Source organism: Eretmochelys imbricata, chromosome 1, assembly GCF_965152235.1.
Source record: "Eretmochelys imbricata isolate rEreImb1 chromosome 1, rEreImb1.hap1, whole genome shotgun sequence".
NCBI classification, from domain to species: Eukaryota; Metazoa; Chordata; order Testudines; family Cheloniidae; genus Eretmochelys; species Eretmochelys imbricata.
Genome location: NC_135572.1, coordinates 339,327,078 through 339,347,170, shown reverse-complemented (window position 1 = coordinate 339,347,170; position 20,093 = coordinate 339,327,078). Strand labels below are relative to the sequence as shown.

The 20,093-nt window shown below is 40.6% G+C and overlaps 1 protein-coding gene across 1 annotated transcript in view; it reads left to right on the top strand.

The window, feature by feature from the left end:
- HGF (hepatocyte growth factor) overlaps nucleotides 1-20,093 on the top strand; it is a 57,652-nt gene that overhangs the window by 28,174 nt on the left and 9,385 nt on the right. Inside the window, exons 8-13 of the mRNA XM_077807082.1 lie at nucleotides 8,402-8,576; nucleotides 10,654-10,781; nucleotides 12,334-12,436; nucleotides 13,783-13,922; nucleotides 16,696-16,734; nucleotides 17,274-17,370. Coding sequence (XP_077663208.1) covers nucleotides 8,402-8,576; nucleotides 10,654-10,781; nucleotides 12,334-12,436; nucleotides 13,783-13,922; nucleotides 16,696-16,734; nucleotides 17,274-17,370 — 682 coding nt within the window. The remainder of the gene's footprint in view (nucleotides 1-8,401; nucleotides 8,577-10,653; nucleotides 10,782-12,333; nucleotides 12,437-13,782; nucleotides 13,923-16,695; nucleotides 16,735-17,273; nucleotides 17,371-20,093) is intronic.

Here is a 20,093-nt window from a genome sequence, read left to right as displayed (position 1 = left end):
CCTCCTGCCCTGCCCGCACCAGCCCCTGTCTCCAGCCACCCCCTGCCCTGCCCTGCCCGCAGCCAGCCCCTGTCTCCAGCCAGCCCTGCACCCCCTGCCCTGCCTGCAGCCAGCCGTCTCCAGCCACCCCTGCACACACTGCCTGCAGCCAGCCCCTGCCGCATGCACCCCCTGCCCTGCCCGCAGCCAGCCCCTATCTCCAGCCAGCCTTGCACCCCCTGCCCTGCCTGCAGCCAGCCCGTCTCCAGCCACCCCTGCACACCCTGCCTGCAGCCAGCCCCTGCCGCATGCACCCCCTGCCCTGCCCGCAGCCAGCCCCTGTCTCCAGCCAGCCCTGCACCCCCCTGCCCTGCCTGCAGCCAGCCCCTACCTCCAGTCAGCCCCTGCCCCGCAGCCAGCCCTGCATCCCCTGCCTCCAGCTAACCCTGCCCCACGCCCCTGTCTGCCGCTAGCCCCACATCCACTGGTGCCCTGCAGTTCCCAGGGCAGTAACCCTGCACACCTGCTTCAATGAGGGGGGCAGGGAGCAGCTGGGACGCACACATGTGCACACCCTAGAGTGACCAGACAGCAAGTGTGAAAAATTAGGACGGGGGTGGGTGGGAATAGGAGCCTATATAAGAAAAAGACCCCAAAATCGGGACTGTCCCTATAAAATCGGGACATCTGGTCACCCTAGCACACCCCCAGGGAGTGGCAGGGACCCACACATGTGAAACAGAGCTCATTTTTAGTTCAGGCCCATCTTTTTAAAAAAGAACTTTAGGTAGGGTGAACATACATCCGTAGTTTCCCGGACAGGTCAGGCTTTTTGGTTCTTAAATCACCGTCCGGGAGGGGGCGGGGGGCGGGGTGAGTTGTTTCTGAATAGACAGTTTGAGTTGTTTCTAAATAGAAGGCAGAAGACTAAAGGGGCACGTGACCACGCATGCGCCCCCCACCCCCACACATTGCCTCTGCCTATCTCAGATAGGGATATGATATGTGATAAGCTATGTTATTTGGAAAGGGATACACAGCCTAAATAGTTTGCAAACCACTCTTTTAGTGGTTAGGACACTAGCCGAGGATTTGGAAGTCCTGGGTTCAATTCCTTGCTCAACCACAGACTTCCTGTGTGACCTTGGGCAAGTCACTTAGTCTCTCAGTACCTCAGTTCCCCATCAGTAAAATGGGGATAACAGCACTTCCCTACCTCACAAGGATGTTGTGAGGATAAATAAATTAAAAATTGCAAGGTGCTCAGATACTAGCATAATGGGGGCTGTGGTTAGATGTTTGGCTGCGTGTGTGTGTTCTCCCTGTGTGCTGTCCCAGCTCTGTGCAGACAGCCGGCACAGCAGACCTTGAGCGAACCACTCAATGACCACAAAATCTATTAAGGTACGAAGGCGCCAGACCAGGTTTATTGTTGACAAAGCACGGTAATAGCACCTGGCACTCTATGAGGATACTGAGGGTATGTCTATACTACCCGCCAGGTTGGCGGGCAGCTATCAATCCAGCAGGGGTCGATTTATTGCATCGAGTCTAGACATGATAAATTGACCCCCAAGCACTCTCCCGTCAACTGCTGTACTCCACCGGAGCGAGAGGTGCAGGCAGAGTCGATGGGGGAGCGTCAGCAGTCGACTCACTGCAGTGAAGACAATGCGGTGAGTAGATCTAAGTACTCTGACTTCAGCTACGTTATTCACATAGCTGAAGTTGCGTAACTTAGATCAATCCCCCTCACCCTAGTGTAGACCAGGCCTAAGAGATGTATACCTGTGACAACAGACGCAGCTCAGTGAAAGGCGGGACTTTCCATTCCTCCCTCGGCTGGACAAAAATACTCCCTTTGAGATCACTTTTTATACCCTGATACAAACAAGTTAGTACTGCCTCCAACATAGTTATTTAGTGCCCCCTGACTTGGCTAGTTATTATCTTGTACACGTTGGTTTGATCAAAACATCTTTATTACGTACTGTCATCCTGACTTTATCTTTTAGGAGGGGTCAGTGTGTTCCTGTTATCCTTGGGGAATGTTTTTGCACCATCCTTGATATCGGGATGTTCTGGTACCACTTGATATTGGGATGTGTTTGCTTAAGTACTCTGTGCTTAGCACTTCTGAGGAATGTGTATTTTTGCAATATTAGCCTTATTCTTGCCAGATTCTGTGAGCTGGTTCTGCTTCATACCAGGCCTCTGATACAAGGGCTTATGCCTCTGGCTCTCTTCCTACTACAGGGGCCATATAAGTATTAAAGGTAGACGATGAAACCTCATAATAAAAAAACCCCTAAATTGATAATCAATTATTATCTTCTCTAAATTAATCTGAAATTGCCTTCTGCTGCTATCATTACTATTAATTGTTGGCCCAGAACTTACTGTGTGTTAGAGAAGCTTTGAACAAACAACCTTAAACCTGGTTTACCAGCTACCATGTGATTCCTCAGCACAGGTGAATTCTTGGCTTACAGTCGCCCTTGTGCTCCCTCCCTCGCACTCCACCCAAGCTTCGCAGAGTACAGCTCTCAGCAGCAGCCCAGGATTTGGTACATAGCATGCATTAGTATATATGACACTTTGCAAAACACAAATAAATCCAAGTAGTTTGCAATTTAATTCAGAAATATGGTATATGAGACAGTTCACATGCAAGAACGCAACATTTTTAGTGATGAAATCAATGTACGGATGGCTTCATAAAATAAATGTATGTTTATGGAAGGATTTGAATGGACAGAAGTCAGGGGACTTGGTGTACCAGAAACTGAAGTCTCTTCCAAGCACAGAAGACAGTATGAAAATGAAGACATAAAGCCAAGAGTGTGAGAAGGAGATGATGGCAACAATTAGGATTAGAGATGGATTCAAACTGCAGAAGCTGGATCTGGATTGAGGTTTTGAGCACATGAGTTGGTTTGAAGTTGTTCACATATGTGGATGTGGTTTTGGCTTGGGCCAATTTCTAGTTAGGAGAGAAGATACAAAGGAGCATTAAAATAGGCAGAATGGGTGTAGGAGGAAATGAGAGCAGAGATGGAAGCAGGGACAGGGATTGTGAAGAGGAGATAAGGACAAGGAATTTGGGATTAATGGGAAAGGAGAGTGGATGCCTGTTATAATAATCAGAGGTGGGGGGTGAACACAATAACATGGTTAGAGTGACAGAGAAAGAGGATACAGTTAGTTGGCCTACAGGGGAAGGGGAGAGGAGACATTTGTTGGGAGCACAGAGAGGAGGAGACTCCAGATGTCAGTCAGTGTGAGAAGTATTGAAAGCCTACATCAGAGTAGAAGGGACAGAGAGGAAGGATGATGTTTGGAGATATTGAAGAGGTAACAGGACTCAGTGAGCACCTGGACGTGATAGGAGAAGGAGAAAGAGGAGTCAGAAATAACAAGGTTGCTAGCGTGGGTCAGAGGGACGAGGGTGCTGTTGTCAACACTGATTGGGAGGATAAAGAAATGGACCGCCTCTATTTTTGCCAACTACATTTTTTAGAAGCAGAGATTCCTTTGCTGATTTGAATGTTGAGCTGTGCCTTAGGGCTTGTCTATTAAGGGAGTTTAAATGAATTAACTAAAGCTGTGAAGTTAATGTGCATAAATTAAAACCTCTGTGTGGGTACTCTCATTCAGAAGTAAAGTTTGTTGTAGTTTAATCCTCCTAAGCAACAATGCACCAAGGACACTTTACTTCTGAATGAGAGCACCCACACAGGTGTTTAGTGCACTTGAATTTCTGCACCTTCACTTAATTTGTCTTGACTTTCCTGAGTGACCACATGTAGGCAAGCCCTTAGAGTGTCTTGCTGAAACAAACTACACAAATAAAGAAAGTGCAACTCAAGCTTCATATTTACTTAACATAAAGATGTTTATAGAAGTGAGTCAGTGGGAAGAGACTGGTGTTTAAAATTTGATAGTTACCTCCCACTTAATTTTACAATTGGGCCTAACAGAGGCTTGATACAGTGTTCATTCTGTGTAACTATGTATTACTTTCTCTCTCTTTATAAAGACTCCATCTCTCTACTTCTAGCATACTTTTCAATATGAGATTGAGTAGGAGTTCTGTTTAATCTAGAGGTGAGATTCAGGGTCAAAATTTGGATCCAGATCTGGATTTTGAACACATTAAATATAAAGGGGTTTTGGATTCAGAGATTTTCAGCCCATTATAGAGGTAAGAACAACTCTGAAATGTGTATCTGGATTCCAGAACAAGCTAATTGTCGGTGTTAACATTCAGGCTGCAGCTGTGCCAAGATATGACCCTCTGTGTTTTGTTTTGGATTCAGCTCTAATATATTCTTTAGTTATCCCTCAGGCAATGTAGATTAAAATTGGCGCTACATGGTTCTTCCACACCAATGCTATAAAGCAGGTATTTTTTCCTCTGCTGTGCTGTATATCATAATAAAGCTACCAAGCACATAGAAGGGGTTGAAGAGCCAATGTTCAAAATATAGGGTAGGAAAGTTACCCAAGCTGTGGTATAGCCTAGAATTTCAAATTCAATAATAATACAGGACATGAATTAAGGCTCCTTTGGGGCAACTTTACTGTGCATGAGCAGTACCTGCTCAACAGATCACCCCAGCTTCTCACTGATCTCTGCAGCATTACACAGGTCACATTTTATTATGACTGAGTTGTTTTAGAACAGTTCCTCTACTGTATTAGGTACAAACCTGCTTGTCTTTAAAAACAGGGACAAATTCTTCCCTCATTTACACCCTGGTAAACCTATTGACTCGAACAAGTTGCACTGGTATCACTGAGAACAGAATTTGGCTCTATGGGTTCATTGCGAATTATCCACCTAATTTTTCTCTAGTAAACCTAGCTACTGTTACCATTAAAAGAAAATTCCACCTTCATTAATATCAAATTTCCACAAATGCCAGCATGGGGTGAAATCCTGCCGCCATGGAAGTCAATGGGAGTTTTGCCATTGACTTCCACGTGGCCAGGATTTCTCCTTGGTTTCTAAGAATGGTAGTCTCTTCTATACTCATTTCTTTACTGTGGAATTCTCTAGGGAAGGAACAAATGGTAGTGTTGACTGCTCTTTTCCTACCTTACCATTGTTGTGAGGAATAGGATCGAGAAGATCATCCTCAGTTTGCCATGCAAAGCTCCAGGTTGTGCGCTTGTCCTTTCTCCCAAAATTCCATATGGTTTTTGTTTTTTCTGCACAAGGGCTTCCTTTAATAAGTAGTTCATATAAAGATATCAAAAGAGAGACAATTTTATCAAAAATTGGTACTTTTGCATTTTTGAAACTTTTTTATTTTTGTGTTAGGAGTGTGATGGTGAAAGTGTAGAGGCGTAGAAGGGATGTGGGAGAATCTGTCACAGCTTTCTGAATCAATCAAAGTGATAAAATTAGTGGGGTTCCTTTTGGTCCTCAAATTGTAAGAAATCGTTTCATTCAAGTTCCAAAAAATAGATAAGTGACAAAATTATTTCTGCTAACGATTACAAAACTTCACAGGACAGCGTTAATATATAACCCATAGCACTTTTTATAAAAATGTAAAAACATAACACAGAATCACACTCCCTTTGAAGTCAGTTCTACCTTTTTACTAATTAAGGCCCTGATCCTGCCAAACACTTAAGCATGTGTAACTTTAAGCACATGACTGTTCCTATGGAACTCAATGAGATTAGTCATGCGTTTAAATTTAAATGTGCATAAATGGCTTGCTGGATCAGGGACTAAGACCTGATCCTGAAAAGCAATCCATGCATGACTTTTTGCAGGATTGGGACCTGATAGAGTTGGGTGGATGGGATAGTGTAAGACAAGAAATAATCATTTAGATTTTTTTAGCCATATTCATATGCCTTTTGTGTTTTGCCTTTTGCAAATGTTCGTGGAAAATGAATTTTAAAGTTGCATTCTTGAGAATTTCCAGAAGCCAAATTTTAAATTTGGAGGCTTAAGTATTGGTGCCAGAAGTGCTTCTCCTTCAATCAGGGAACAGAAATAATACTTTGTGACTTACCTGACTAATTGGAACTAAAGGACACGGCTCAATTTATGAAGATCAAGTTCCAAATACAGTCAGCTCAGTTTATGATCAATACACAGAATAAATGTTGAGGAATAATATCATTAAATTAGTTCAAAGAATGAATAAGTCTGAGGAAATTGCAATCTATTTGCAATTATTCTAAAAGAGGGGGAAAGGATACATTCAGAGGATAAATTGTTCATTGTGAATAATTCACGCAGCTCTGCTAATTAATCCTCACAACAGCCCTGTCATGTGATATTATTATATAACATTGTAAAGGGTGAAACTGAGATGCAGAGAGGTGAAGTGACTTGTCCAAAGCCACACATTTTATGAGTGACAGAGATGGGGCTATTAGACTGGCAGCTTTTGTTTCTATTACTCGCCTCAGTGGGTCACTGCAATCCTCAGTCTAGCCACTTCCTCCAAGGGCAAACTGCAGTCTGGCTTAGCCACTCATCACTGGCAATTGCAGGGGGTGGGGGGAAGTGGAGGCCCAGGACCACCCGCTACTTTGGGCCCCGACCCAGGGAGCTTGTAGTGGCAGCCACTGACTGCCCTCCTCCAATTCTCCTCCACTGCCTACTTCCCTGGGCCCCTTCCCTGTAGCCCCAGCACCTTCTCTGCCCCTTTGTGTCAGGGCCCCAGTCTGACAGTCATCAGCCTAGAGCTCTCCAAGCCTCTGCTGACCCTGCCCATTACTGCTCTATCTTAGGTGCTTCTCTAAGAGCCAGTTCTTCTCCCTTTGCCCTGGTTTTATTTATAAAATCAATAAAAATGTTTTTAAAAATGTAAAACTAAAGAACAGCTACTGCTTCAAATCCCTTTAGTGAATCTACCCTAGAGGGTGCATTTACCAGCTTGCAGAAACCTAGGCATAGAAGGGACTTCACAATGGCCTTTTGGCTTTGGAATGAGCTTGGAAATCATAACCTCAGTGCAGAGGGGCAACTTTTGCAGATGGACTGCCTTGGGAAGGGGAGACAGGCAATTAATCTGACTATGAAGCAGAGGTAAAAGCATCCTACGATGAATAAAAGAGAAATTTAGAGTTCTAGCACAGAGATATATATAGTACCACTGTGCATCTTGATGTTATTGACTGATGTTAATATGATCTTTAAAATGAGGGATTTGAAAATAAGTCATACAGAAACCTATGTTATAACATTTCGTTTTCCTGAGATCCATTCCCTTTGCAAATTAGGAGATCTGGCTGGAATTACTGATGCACTAAGAATGAATGACATTATCAATAGAACACATCTATATTATTCTAATTCCTGGAACATAGAAAAATTAATTTAGAGACTGTTTATTAACATATTTACAGTTGAAAACTATACCTGGTAAATTAACTTGTAAAATTACTCATCAGACTATGAACAAATACCAATTAGCAACAATTACAAAATGACTCTTGAATAATTATTCAAACATGTTTTTTGGGGGGCATTTGGAAGACACTGACATTACCGTAGTGTGTTTAGTTTTGCATTTATTAATAATTTTTGTGCTACAACATCTTTTCCATCAACTTTTCAATTACAGGAAATATAAAGAGGCTTTCAAGCATTTGAAATGACTCATTTGAAAAGCCACTGTTTGTCTGAATTTAGTTCAAAACAGCCCAGACTAGGATTAATGCAGATCATATTGACATCTGTGAAAGATCTTGAATCTGATGCATTTGTTGGTCTTGAAAATATTTATCTTTCTCTAGAGAATTCTGATCTCAAATTTCCAGAAGTTAGGGCACTTCTTTTTCTTAACTTTATGAAGCATAAAATGAGTAGCTTAAAGGAGCTTTAGGACATTAGCTAATAATAAGATTTATTGCTTTTTAGGTAAGTACTGTTCACTAATCCATCACTGATATTTTGGGTGCGTTGGAAAAAAGCTCCCTACATTAGGGTCTAAATCCTGCAAACATTTATGCATAGGCTTCACTTTAACACGTGGAAGGTCCCATTGGGGCTACTCAATTGGGTAAAATTAAGAATGTGTGTAAATACTTTCAGGATTGGGATTATAATAACTAAGAATATGACTCTGACACTGACTGCTGTAGAAACAACCTAGTATCTCTCTGTGCAGCAAGATTTACATAGGAACCCTTGTATATTTCAGACATTTTATGCCCTAATCCTGAAAGCAAATGTGTTAACATGAGTCCATGAGGCCACAGAGAATCTCGTTGGTCTTGTAAAAGTTTAAAGAGGAAATTAATTGTTTTAGAGTTGCCAGACTTGACCATCACTGACAATGTCATCAGAGGCCCTGGATTTGAATAGCTATAGAGTCTGAACTGCAGTACACTAACACCAGACTCACTCTTAGGAAAAGGAAACCACTCTTTTTCTTTCCATTTACAGCTCAGACCATTGTGAACATCACTGATGCTGCCGTAGAAATGACAGAGTGCATCAAGGGGCAAGGTGAGGGCTACCGAGGTACCATGAACACCATATGGAGTGGAGTCCAGTGTCAGCACTGGGTCTCCCAGTTTCCTCACCAGCACAACATCACTCCAGAAAACTTCAAGTGCAAGTGAGTAGCGTGTGCAGGTGTCATAGATTACAGGGCAGAGATCAGTTCCTGCAATTTAGACATTCATGTCGCCAATGGGTATTCAAAGAAAGGTTACTACTTTTTTAATATTGTCATCTTCATCATCATTACTCTGCATGCTGACATGTTCATTGTTGCCTCTGACATTGGAAACTACACGAATATTGCAAGACTGTGCTATAAATAATTCTTACTCTTTGAAAACAAAAATTATGGGTTATTATGGGTCACAGATGAATTGGTTCAAGGCTGTCTTTGTTTTTACACACTGAAGACCCTTATCCTGAAAACACCCATGAGCTTAATTTTGACCACATGAGTAGACTGATTTCAAAGTTAAGTACATGTGTGTTTACAATACTGTGGCCTAAATCCCATTAATAAACCATCACTGTTTCTTAGAAGGAGAAGGTTTATCTGTAGTTTTAATATTCAGAAGTAACTTAATCTTGGTGTCCCCCCCCCCCTTTTTTAAGCTAAACAATCTCACTGTGGATACTTGACATTTATAATATTTTATGGAGTTAACTTTTTTTATTTTGTTGTCTTGTCAGTTCTATTTCCCCCTCATTAATGATTACATTTCTAGCGTGTATTTTCATTACCTTGTCTAGATTTAATGACACTGATCCCTTGGCCCGAGCACAAGACTTGAGTGGAAGAGATTCCAGCCCAAGTTCTAACCTTGGCTCTGAGAAGCACTTGCTCTGTAGTTTTGGGCAAAACACTTGTATTTGCTGCGTCAATCCCTTCATTGACCTGGGGCATTGTCAGGGTTGTTTAATGTGTGTTATATCCTTTAGAGAGTTATCAGTAAAATGAACAATAATTGGAGTCACTTGGATATAGGCGTAAAGCTAAAAGCATTCTCTCCTTGGGCAAGAATATTGGGTTTAAATCACTCACATGTTAACCTTTTGCGTTCCTTTTGACTTCAGTGAGGGAATAGAATTGGAACTGGTCCTGAATCTCCTGTATAAATCTCATAGATGTTTGAGCAGGACCTTCCTGCGCCCACCTGAAAGACAATCGGTGAAGCTGTTCCTGAAGTGTTTTCTCAGCCAAAATACAATTGAGTCTTTGACATTTTGCCTGAGTCACTACTATTGTAAGATTAGGCTTAATGTACTGTTCTCACAATCTCCTGTAAAAAAGTAGCCGTGTGACAGTTCACCTTGAAAACAATAATGGGGCTGATATGCAGGCCTTACTCATATGAGTAGTTATTAATCATGCTAGTAGCCCTCATGAAGTCAATGGAACTGCTTGTGTGACTGAGGAAAACCCATGTGAATAAGGGTTACAGGATCAGGCCTATTTATTATAACGTCAGTTATCAATGACTGGTGCAGATGGGAAAATACTGTGGAATGTGAAATTGCAAAGAAAGTGAGAACAGCTTTCAGGAGAAAAGAGAATAAAACTTACATTTGAGAAGTTTGATTATTTAATTCAAGCTGTGAGAGATTTTTAAAGAGCGACTCCCTTGTGATTAGATTCCTATTCAAAAGGTAACACCTGTATAAGATTTCAACACAATTTTTTCATATATTAAGATTCAGTTTCCTAATTAAATCAACGAGAAACTACAGGACACCATTTCTGAACATTCTACAGAGCCATTCAAAGTACTGAGAATTTTTAATGCTATGGCATGGTTTGTATTTTTTTAAATACTTTTAATAGGTTTCAGGTGTATCTGATGCCATGCAAGAATTTTGTAATCAGAGAAAGCTTTGAAAAAAATGGTGGAAGTTCCCATATGGCAATATACTACATTTAAAATATTATTGTACTTAAAGTGAAATCCTATAGCTAGTCAAAACATAGATCTACTGGAGATGATTCCCCTTTAACCATACTCCAGTTACAATTGCTTTACTTTATTAGTACCTGCTTTCTTATTGTCTCACTTAAATCTCTCAGCACTAAATACTGATCAATAACATACAGACCTCAAGGAGCCTCTATTATTGTTACCTTGTAATAGAAAAAGCAATAGAACACAGCAGTTTTAGGTTATGCCTAATATAAAATAGCATATTTATTTTTATAGGGATTTAAGAGAGAACTACTGCCGAAATCCAGATGGATCGGAGTCACCTTGGTGTTTTACTACTGACCCAAACATTCGGATCGGTTATTGCTCCCAAATACCTAAGTGTGATGTGTCAAATGAACAAGGTAACTGATACAAAGGAGATAAAATATTTTAAGTTCAAGATGCCAGACTGACTTCCTTGATTCTGATCTCCGTTACACCTATGCAATTCAGAGCAACTCCACTGGCTTCATTTGAATTTCATTGGTTTTACAGTCATATAAATGAGTTCTGAATCTGGCCTAGTCCCTCTAGTCAGGCAAAGGAAGCAACAGTGAAAGTGTTCCCCCATCTGACGCCCTATTGTATCAAATCCTCTGCTGATATAAATCAGTACAGCTCCATTGAAAGTAAGGAACTGTGCCATTTTACACCAATTGAAGATCTGGACCATTGTGTTTTCTGCTTGAGATGGAGGGACCATCTCTAGATCATTCTCCAGGCCTAGCTATGTCTTGATCTCTCTGCTGAAATTGCCAACAAGGCTACCAGATCTGATGTATGGTTGGTTGGTTGTTTTAATGTGGACTCCTGACCACCGGGAAATGAATGTAGACAATAACATGCAACCTACCCCAGATAGGTGTGAATTTTAAACAAAATCAGGAAGCATTCTAATCTGAAGCTTTAACATTACATACATTTTCTACAGATATTCTCCCATTAGATCTCTGCTATATGTCAACTTGATCCTGCAAGATGCATTGTTATCAATGGGAGTTGACCGCATTCAGCATCTTGTAGAGCATGCTCAGGCTTTGACCCTATTTTAGAATAATTCATAAGAAAATATTTCAGATTTATTCCATTTATCCTAGCATTCCATTAAGATTTTTGGTGGGATAAGGGGCTTGGATTTTTTTGTATTAACAAGGATTAAATTTTGCCTCCTTTTTTTTTGTGTTTGTAAAAAAACAAAAAACAAAAGTGTGTTGGGGGGAGTCTGTTTGGAATTAAAATATTGACCATTTAAATCAATCATTTTATACATAAAGTCTTATGTTATTGACCATTTCAAATTATTTTTACACATACATGTTTGGTGACAGCACATCGTACGATAAACATAATTTATGCTTCATTATCAAGGCATGTTTTTAAATTGTATTTAAGTTGAAGGTGCACTACTCTTTGGCCATGCCAGAGAACAGAAAAACTCCAATTTATCTATTGCTGCCAAAATCCAGAACCTCTCCTTAATGAGTTCAGAAGTTTTGTTCTCAGTTCTATTGAGGACATCTGGACTTTTTAAAAAGAGCACAACATATTCTGGCAGCTTTTAGAAGTAGAATAATTTGCAGTGACCCTGTTAAGTTAACTGTAAGCAAATTATATTTAAACTGAAAAGCTTCCAATTTATCTAAGAGAGACACAGTAAAAGTAAGTTATTGCATACTATAGTTAAGACCCTAGGCCTTAAGAAGGGGATATATCATCTAATTTCAGAAAGGTTGACTTTCCCTCATTAATTTGTTTTCTGGTTTTGGTTATATTTGCTTTATCTTGTATAGTGTCTGCTAAATATAGCACTTGATTATCTTTAATTATGTGGATGCTTGCTGTAAAAGAACAACTTTCTTTTCATTATTGCACAAGTTCCTTCAACATTTCTTTTTCTCAATATTCTTTTTCCAGATTGCTATCGTGGGAATGGCAAGAATTACATGGGGAATTTATCTAAAACAAGATCTGGATTAACATGCTCTATGTGGGACAAGAATATTGATGATTTAAGGAGGTGTGTAGCTACAAGACATAAATGCGTCCTCTACAAACATCACCTCCAATTTGCACCTCACTGTCTTATGCAAAAACTTCAAAATATCCCCTGGAGTTCCCAGCATAATTTCCATCAACATTTAAGTATATTGTACAATGTGTCTTTGTTCAGGCTTGCCACTAATTACAGACTTTGGGATCTCATAGCTAGTACATTCAATGCCTGGGATTTTCCCGTCTCTGCCCTTTAAAGTTGTGGGCGAGGAGGGTAGGGAATGTAGCATAGTTGCTTCCTAAGGATGAGTACTGCTAGTTGCTGAGTGCTCCCTGCTGAGCATCCTCAGGGACTGCAATGGGAAGCCAAGATGACTGGTGGTGAAAAAGGCAACTCAGTTTAACAGGCATAGTTTCAAGTTGGTTTTAAGATGAAAATGGATAAACAACCCAAGAAAGGTTCAAAGCAAGAATAAGAGCTCTCCGGGCTGTCCATAGCTCAATTGTATTCTAAGCATCAATTCAGTTTGCTCAGAAAGGGGCTCTAAATAACTCCCACAGCAAAAAGTGCAGATGCCTTAAAGGTACAACACCCTCCTCACAAGATTAATCACAAATTGAACTGTTTCAGCCATTCAGCATGCAGGGATGCCACGCAGCTACTGGCCCCTAATTAAACTATTCTACCTCAGTAATGCAATTCGCTGCTCTCTGATTTGTGCTGTGTGTTTAGTTTGTGTAGTCACTGTCTGGTTATTTCTCACTGTACAATACGTGAATTGCTATACACTTGTGTTGACTGCTGTTATTAACCGATTATATTGAAGGGATTTGTCATGATCTGCATGTACAAATATGTCTGTTCTAATTGGGACCTGTAAACTGTTTGATTTGATTGGCTCATCCCATTCTCATCAGCATAAGTAGAAAATCTCTACAGTTTTAGATGGAAGAGAAGTCCTGTTGTTATGCACATGTATGCGTGTGTGCATGCATACTCTGAAAACACTACGAGCGGAATCTTTAAGGCGTGTGGGTGGATTTTTAGACCTCTTTCTGATCTCTGGTGTGGAACGTGGAATCCTGATTCACCAGCCACTCCCACCTAATTGAAAGGAAATATGATTTGCTCTTTAATGTGGCCCAAAGCCTCCCATTGAGCACACTGCCTGAATACGGAGCTTTGTGCTGGGTTTCTTCATATCGAGCTGAGGAAATTAATTTTCCTGCCACTCCTTGAAGCAACTAGAAAGCAACTCTGCAACCCTCCCTGCAGTTCTTATGCTTGAATATAGTCCATGTGAAATCATTTAAAATTAGGAATGAATGTTCATAGCAACATACTTATTGGTAGCATGTTTTCTTCTGTAGGCACATACCAGTATTCAGGGAACCAGATATTAGCAAATTGAAGAAAAACTACTGCCGCAATCCAGATGATGATGCTCATGGTCCCTGGTGCTACACAAGCAATCCTTTCATTCCCTGGGACTACTGCCCAGTTTCTCGATGTAAGCACTGAAGATGCCTTGCAACTTGGGAATTACCGTCAGCTGTATAATGTCGGCTATCTTGTTTTTAAAGTACATTTGTCTTTGTTCTGGCTGTTACATGTGGCACCACAAAACTTAAACTCTTATGAATAATTTGTGCATTAGTTGGGGGCAATGGGGAGAAAATGCCTTGTGCAAAGCCTGTGCCAGGGAGATTCTCCCTTGACTGGCTCCAAGGCTCATTTATGCTGCCACAGCAGGACAAAGGGGCTGTAGCAGATGAAAGAATCCTGCCCACTGCAAGATTACCAGTGATAGTCAAGCAAGGAGAGGAAGAATGATGATTCAGGGGCTAGGGTGTTACCCTGGAACTCCTGAGACCCAGGTTCAATTCCCTTTTCCGTCTGCCACAGACTTCCCATGTGACCTTGGGCAAATCACTTAGCTTCTTGGTGCTTCAGTTCCTCATCTGTAAAAGGATAACAACACTTGCCTACCTCATAGGGGTGTTGGGAGGATAAATACATAAATGAGCATGAGGTGCTCAGATTCTGGGGGAAAGTGGGGTTCATATAAGTACCTGGATAGCATAATTTGCCCAAATTTCTACAGTACTACTTAAATAACTCAAGTGATCAAAGGAGACAAATATTAAAGAAATCTTTGCTTCAGTCTACAAAGAGTTTATTCACCATTATACTCATTTGCTATAGTTGATAGTCTTAAATATGAAGCAAGAAAGTACAAACTCATTGCCTTTTATTTGTGTGTGTGTGTGTATGCATGTGTGTTTTTCTCTGTGTGAATTTTTACATCTCAAAACACAGTATACATTATATATGGAATAAAACCACAGATATGTGTATGGGGTACTCCCTTTAAACTTTTAGAGAATGATGTAATGTTCCCCCTCTTGGCAAATATTGTGGAAGTCATTTTCAGACAGATCATATGTTAAAATTAAATGGTGTAAATAAACATAAAGAAAAGGGATTGGAAAAATTAATTGAGAGTTAGTGGGGGGAAAAGTTCACGATGCGAATTATGGAATTCGCATTTAAGTTTGAAAGATGTTTATCTTCATTTTGTGTCTTAAAACTGGAAATGCTTCATAACCTGGGAGAACATTTCAAGAGTAAAATAGGCTGTTGGTTAAGGCAGAAATGTGTCCCTATGCACTCTAGGAGTTAGGAAGAAAATCACACTAATTCCTAGGAGCAACTGGCAGCATTTTTTCAGCCCCTAACCCTGCAGCCATGTTCAGGCTCTGTCTACAATACAAGTGCTACAGCAGTATGCCTGCATTGCTGCAGCCACACAGCTGCAGCGTAGATACTTGCTACAGCAAAGGAAGGGGTTTCCCCTTTGCTGTAGTAGATCCATCCCCTTGAGAGGCAGTAGCTAGGTTGATGGAAGAATTCTTCCATTGAGCTCGTGGTGTCTACTGGGGCTTAGGTTGACTCAACTGGGTCTCTCAAGGGTGTGAATTTTTTACACCCCAAGTGATACAGCTTGGTCAACCTAAGTTTTAGGTGTAGACCAGCCCTTAGAAGGAGATCCTCTGATTCAGGTGTTGTTATATCTGTTGAAAGTAAAGAAACTGTGTAAAAGGTGTTTTGTTTTTGTTTTGTCAGTGTAGAGGAAAAGAAATAGTCGAACAAATGTCAAATCTATTCAGCTTTTGATTTTATTATTAGTACTTTTGGATTGTTTACAGCAGGGGTGGCCAACCTGTGGCTCCGGAGCCACATGCGGCTCTTCAGAAGTTAATATGCGGCTCCTTGTATAGGCACCGACTCTGGGGCTGGAGCTACAGGCGACAACTTTCCAGTGGGCCAGGGGGTGCTCACTGCTCAACCCCTCGCTCTGTCACAGGCCCTGCTCCCACTCCACCCCTTCCCACCCCCTCCCCTGAGCCTACCATGCTCTCACTCCTCCCCCTCTCCTCAGAGCCTCCTGCACGCCACGAAACAGTTGATCAGGAGGTACGGGGAGGGAGAGGGAGGCGCTGATCGTGGGGCTGCTGGTGGGCAGGAGGCGCTAGGAGTGGGGTGGAGGAGCTGATGGGGGGCTGCTGACATATTACTGTGGCTCTTTGGCAATGTACATTGATAAATTCTGGCTCCTTCTCAGGCTCAGGTTAGCCACTCCTGGTTTACAGCAAGCCCTAGTGGGCTATGTGGCAATGGTAATTATTTTTGGTCACCACTGGCAGTGCTATTTCTGGATTCAAACCCCAGAGTTACAGATGAAAGTTCTCCTAACTTGAACAAAGCTTAAGCAGTTCAAAAAAATATAACTGGATATGAGTTGATCTTCAGATAACAAATTTGGCTTCAGATAAATTTTCCCTAATATCAATATATAAATAAGATTTAGATTTTCCAGAGGGTTAGGGTTAGGAACCCAACTTCCTTGGAAAGTCAGTTGGATTTGGACAAGTAACTCCTTTTCATAACACCAGCCTTATTTATTAGTATTGGCCGATGCTTATGTGAAACCAGATGCATGCATTGGTAAATGTCCGTGTAGTTCAGATGTATCCAAAATTAAGCCAAGAGGAAAAATGTGAAATAAACATTTCTAAATGTTGCTAAATTTTTTCTGAAATTAAATTCTACCCCCTTCCTTGCCTCTATGCCTTTGTGGCCTTTTCCAAAGCTCATTTAAGCCTTAATCTTTGTGAACTATTAAAATCAATAACATAGCATTTATTTTTCTGTTATGACTCCTCTTAATTTTAGACTTTCTTTTATTTTTCACTGTTATGGACGTCTTGTGTGTCTGCTAGGTGAAGGTGATACAACTCCTACCACAACCAATTTAGATCGTAAGTAATTGTTACATATATACTGTATGTCCCATTATGATAGTTCCACTTTCTTTGAGTGTTCTGTGTATATGTATGAGGTAAAGGAATAAGTTCCTTAAAACTAGCCAATCCTTTCTGATTGGCATGCCACAATATCAGCTAAAGAAAGCAAATTACTTCTAGGCTTAAGAAAATGAGATTTACAAAAGAAACACTTAAAATTCCTTGGCAAGCTGATACCTTTATGGTGTTCTGTGATATACATTTTTAAACTTACTCTTCCAACTGGTGAGGTATGGTGCTAGCTTTCAGTATTAGCTATATAATTATATGAATTTCAACAATAAAGCTATTTAAATGTTTTCATGCCAGCAGCCTATTTAAATATTAGATGGCCTACTGCCACTCCAACTGATGTAATTTTGAATGCTTTTAGTAGCTCTGAGAGAAAAAAAATCTGTTTCTTAAAAATTGACCTTTCTGTGGTCCTTATGTGCAACTGTACAGGTTTCCTCCCGCTGTTTTTAGTAAAATGTGATCTCTGGACCTGCTTTCAGATACTGTCATTTCTTGTGCCTCAACAAAACATTTGAGAGTTGTAAATGGAATCCCAACGCAAACTAACGAAGGATGGATGGTTAGTTTGGCATACAGGTAACTATCATTTATCAAGATGACCCTACTTTAAAAAAAAATAGGTTTGAGGTTACACTAAAACATAAACCTCAGTAAAGACACACGTACATTGTGGTTAAACACTGCATAAGCAAAGTATAAATATGCTGGAACAACTGTTGAATCCAAGTCTGTATTCTTCTTGTCCATGAACTGGTTATAAGCTCATTATTTCTGTCCTATGTATAAGAACTGTTCTTTATAAAACATGCATAATCTTCTGCTTTCCAGATTAGCTACTGTAGATCCATTTATATCATTGGCATCACATCTAGCCTTAAAATGTTTGTTTCAGTAACTCTTGTTAGAAAATTGAGTTGCATGTTGCCTTCTGCAGTTTAACAGCAGTACATTAAGATTTAAGATGACATGCAGGATTTAAACCAGTGTCAAATTTTAAGGTTATCTGTTCATCTCGTTACATGCAATTGAAATGCAATACGTATGAGAAATAAATATGGGCAATAAGGAAATCCCTTTTCTCCCTGTAAAACAAGATCCTAATGTCCACAGATGGAAATGTATATTACATTATGAAAGATCTTATTCGATAAAGTTATGGAAATAGTTTATCTCATATTGTTCTCCGTTTGGTACCATATGAAGAACTCCCAACATAAAAAAATGCATGTTCCTTAAACTCATTATTCTGCTCCTCCACAAATGCAGTTCTTAACCCATTTGTTTGCCTTTTCCAATTGATGTATATTTCTGTACTATTTTGATAGCTATATTAGCCTTTCTTTAAAGCTCTATGGACTATTTAAGCCCTTTGTACTCCCATCCCCCATCCATCTCCAACTCACTTTCTATTAGAAAAGCTAATTTTGGATGATCAAACTGTTCTATGGTGACCATGTTCCCTGAATAACAGGAATGTTGCATCAACTTTTTGTTCTGCGTTTGTACAGCACTTAGCACAATAAGGTCCCGGTCCATGACTGGGGTTCCTCGGCACTACCAAAATACAAATAATTATCATTTATAATATTTCCAGGGTCTGTCTCAACGTCCCAGTTGGTTTGACAAAAAACAATGTTTTTGTCCTCTTGAATAAGCTGCTGATCAGCTGGCTGAGGGATTGATCCTACAAGGCTGGTGTGATCGAGCAAAACACTTAAGTGCATGCTTAACATGTGAAGCATTGACTTCAGCTGGACTACTGACAAAGCAGGGCAGGTGCACCTGTGCTATGTTGAACCAGACAAGTGTGTTCAGCACATGCAAGTAAAGAAGGAAAAGGAGGTTTGTTATATGACCGAGGAAAGGAAAAGGAAGGAGTGGGCATGGCTTTTCTCTCACCCCACAGCTGCCCAAACCCTATTATATACACACATTTCTGACCTTTCCAAAACTATCTTCTATCTGCCTACCATAGCAGGTGTCTTGATTCTCCCCTTTAATATTTGGTCACCAAAAGCAACTCCCAGTTTAGCTTTTACTCTGGCAAGTGGGTTAAAAGTAGCTTGCAGGCCACAAACTGCTGCAGAAAAGGCATTTTGGAAGAGTAGGCTGTCTAAATCTCTGATATATTTGCCCTCAGTGCTTCCCTCTGTCCACCTGCCACTAGTACCTCTCTTCCGGCCCTAACTGTCTTTGTTCCCCTTCCTCTGTTAACTTTTCTCTCTCCCATACCCATAATGGACATAGCAGCTTTGTTCTGTGAAGTTTTTTGATGATGACGCTTCATCTGTGCATTGTCAGGTGTTGCTGCACAGGTGACATAAGTGAAAAAGCCCAGCCACTGGCCAATTGGAATGTGTCTTTGGACACTGTGTCTCAGGCCATACCACAATATATCCTCAAGAGAGACAGAATGACCAGTGGCGGGGGGAATGACCAGAGACACTTAAAAGATTATGGGGTCTTTTACTGAAAGATGAATTCCGAAAAGCTTTTCTTTTGTTTGGTAGTAGGGAGGGTGAGTAAAATTCACAAGGAACAAAATTATGATTGAAAAATACTTTGTTGGTGAATAAGAGTATGGTTTTATTATTCAACTGTTGTATTGTTAGAAACAAACCCACTAATTATAATAGAGGTCTGAACCAAAACTTCAGATCACTCTGGAACATTTGGGGGGGGGGGGGTGGAGGGAGGAAATTTTAAAATCAAATCAGTCTCCTAATCCAAGTTTTGAAAACATTACAAAGTGTTAAAATGGGCAAAACCAAACTCAGAGTTGAAGCTCTTTAAACTTTGGGGTGCTTGAAACCCAGATCTGGGACCATACTTTGCAGCTAAGGCCCATCTCTAAAATGTAAAGAAAATTAATTACCCTGAGCATCCTGAGATCTAGGCCAGATTCTGCTACTGATTACACTTAAGTAAATCTGGAGTAACTTCATCTGCAGAGAAGTTACTCTGAATTTGTGCCACTGTTAAAGCAGACTTTTGACCTCTGTGTGCCACTGTGTATGTACCAGTCACAACTTCTAAATGAGATGATGCCAATCTGGCCAAGTGACACTGACAAAAAGTTTATATGTACTCTTACTTGTGATGCAGTGACAAGGAATCTTTCTTTTAAAAAGAACCCAACTTGTTCCCCAGCCGAAATACAGTCCAAAAAGAAGTAGAAGGCAAACATCTGTGTTAGTCTGCTATCTTTGAACTGCAACACAGAATAAGCATAAGTGAATTTGGGCTCATTCCAGTAGTTCTTGCTAAAGCTTTGAACATCTGTATGATTTGAATTTATA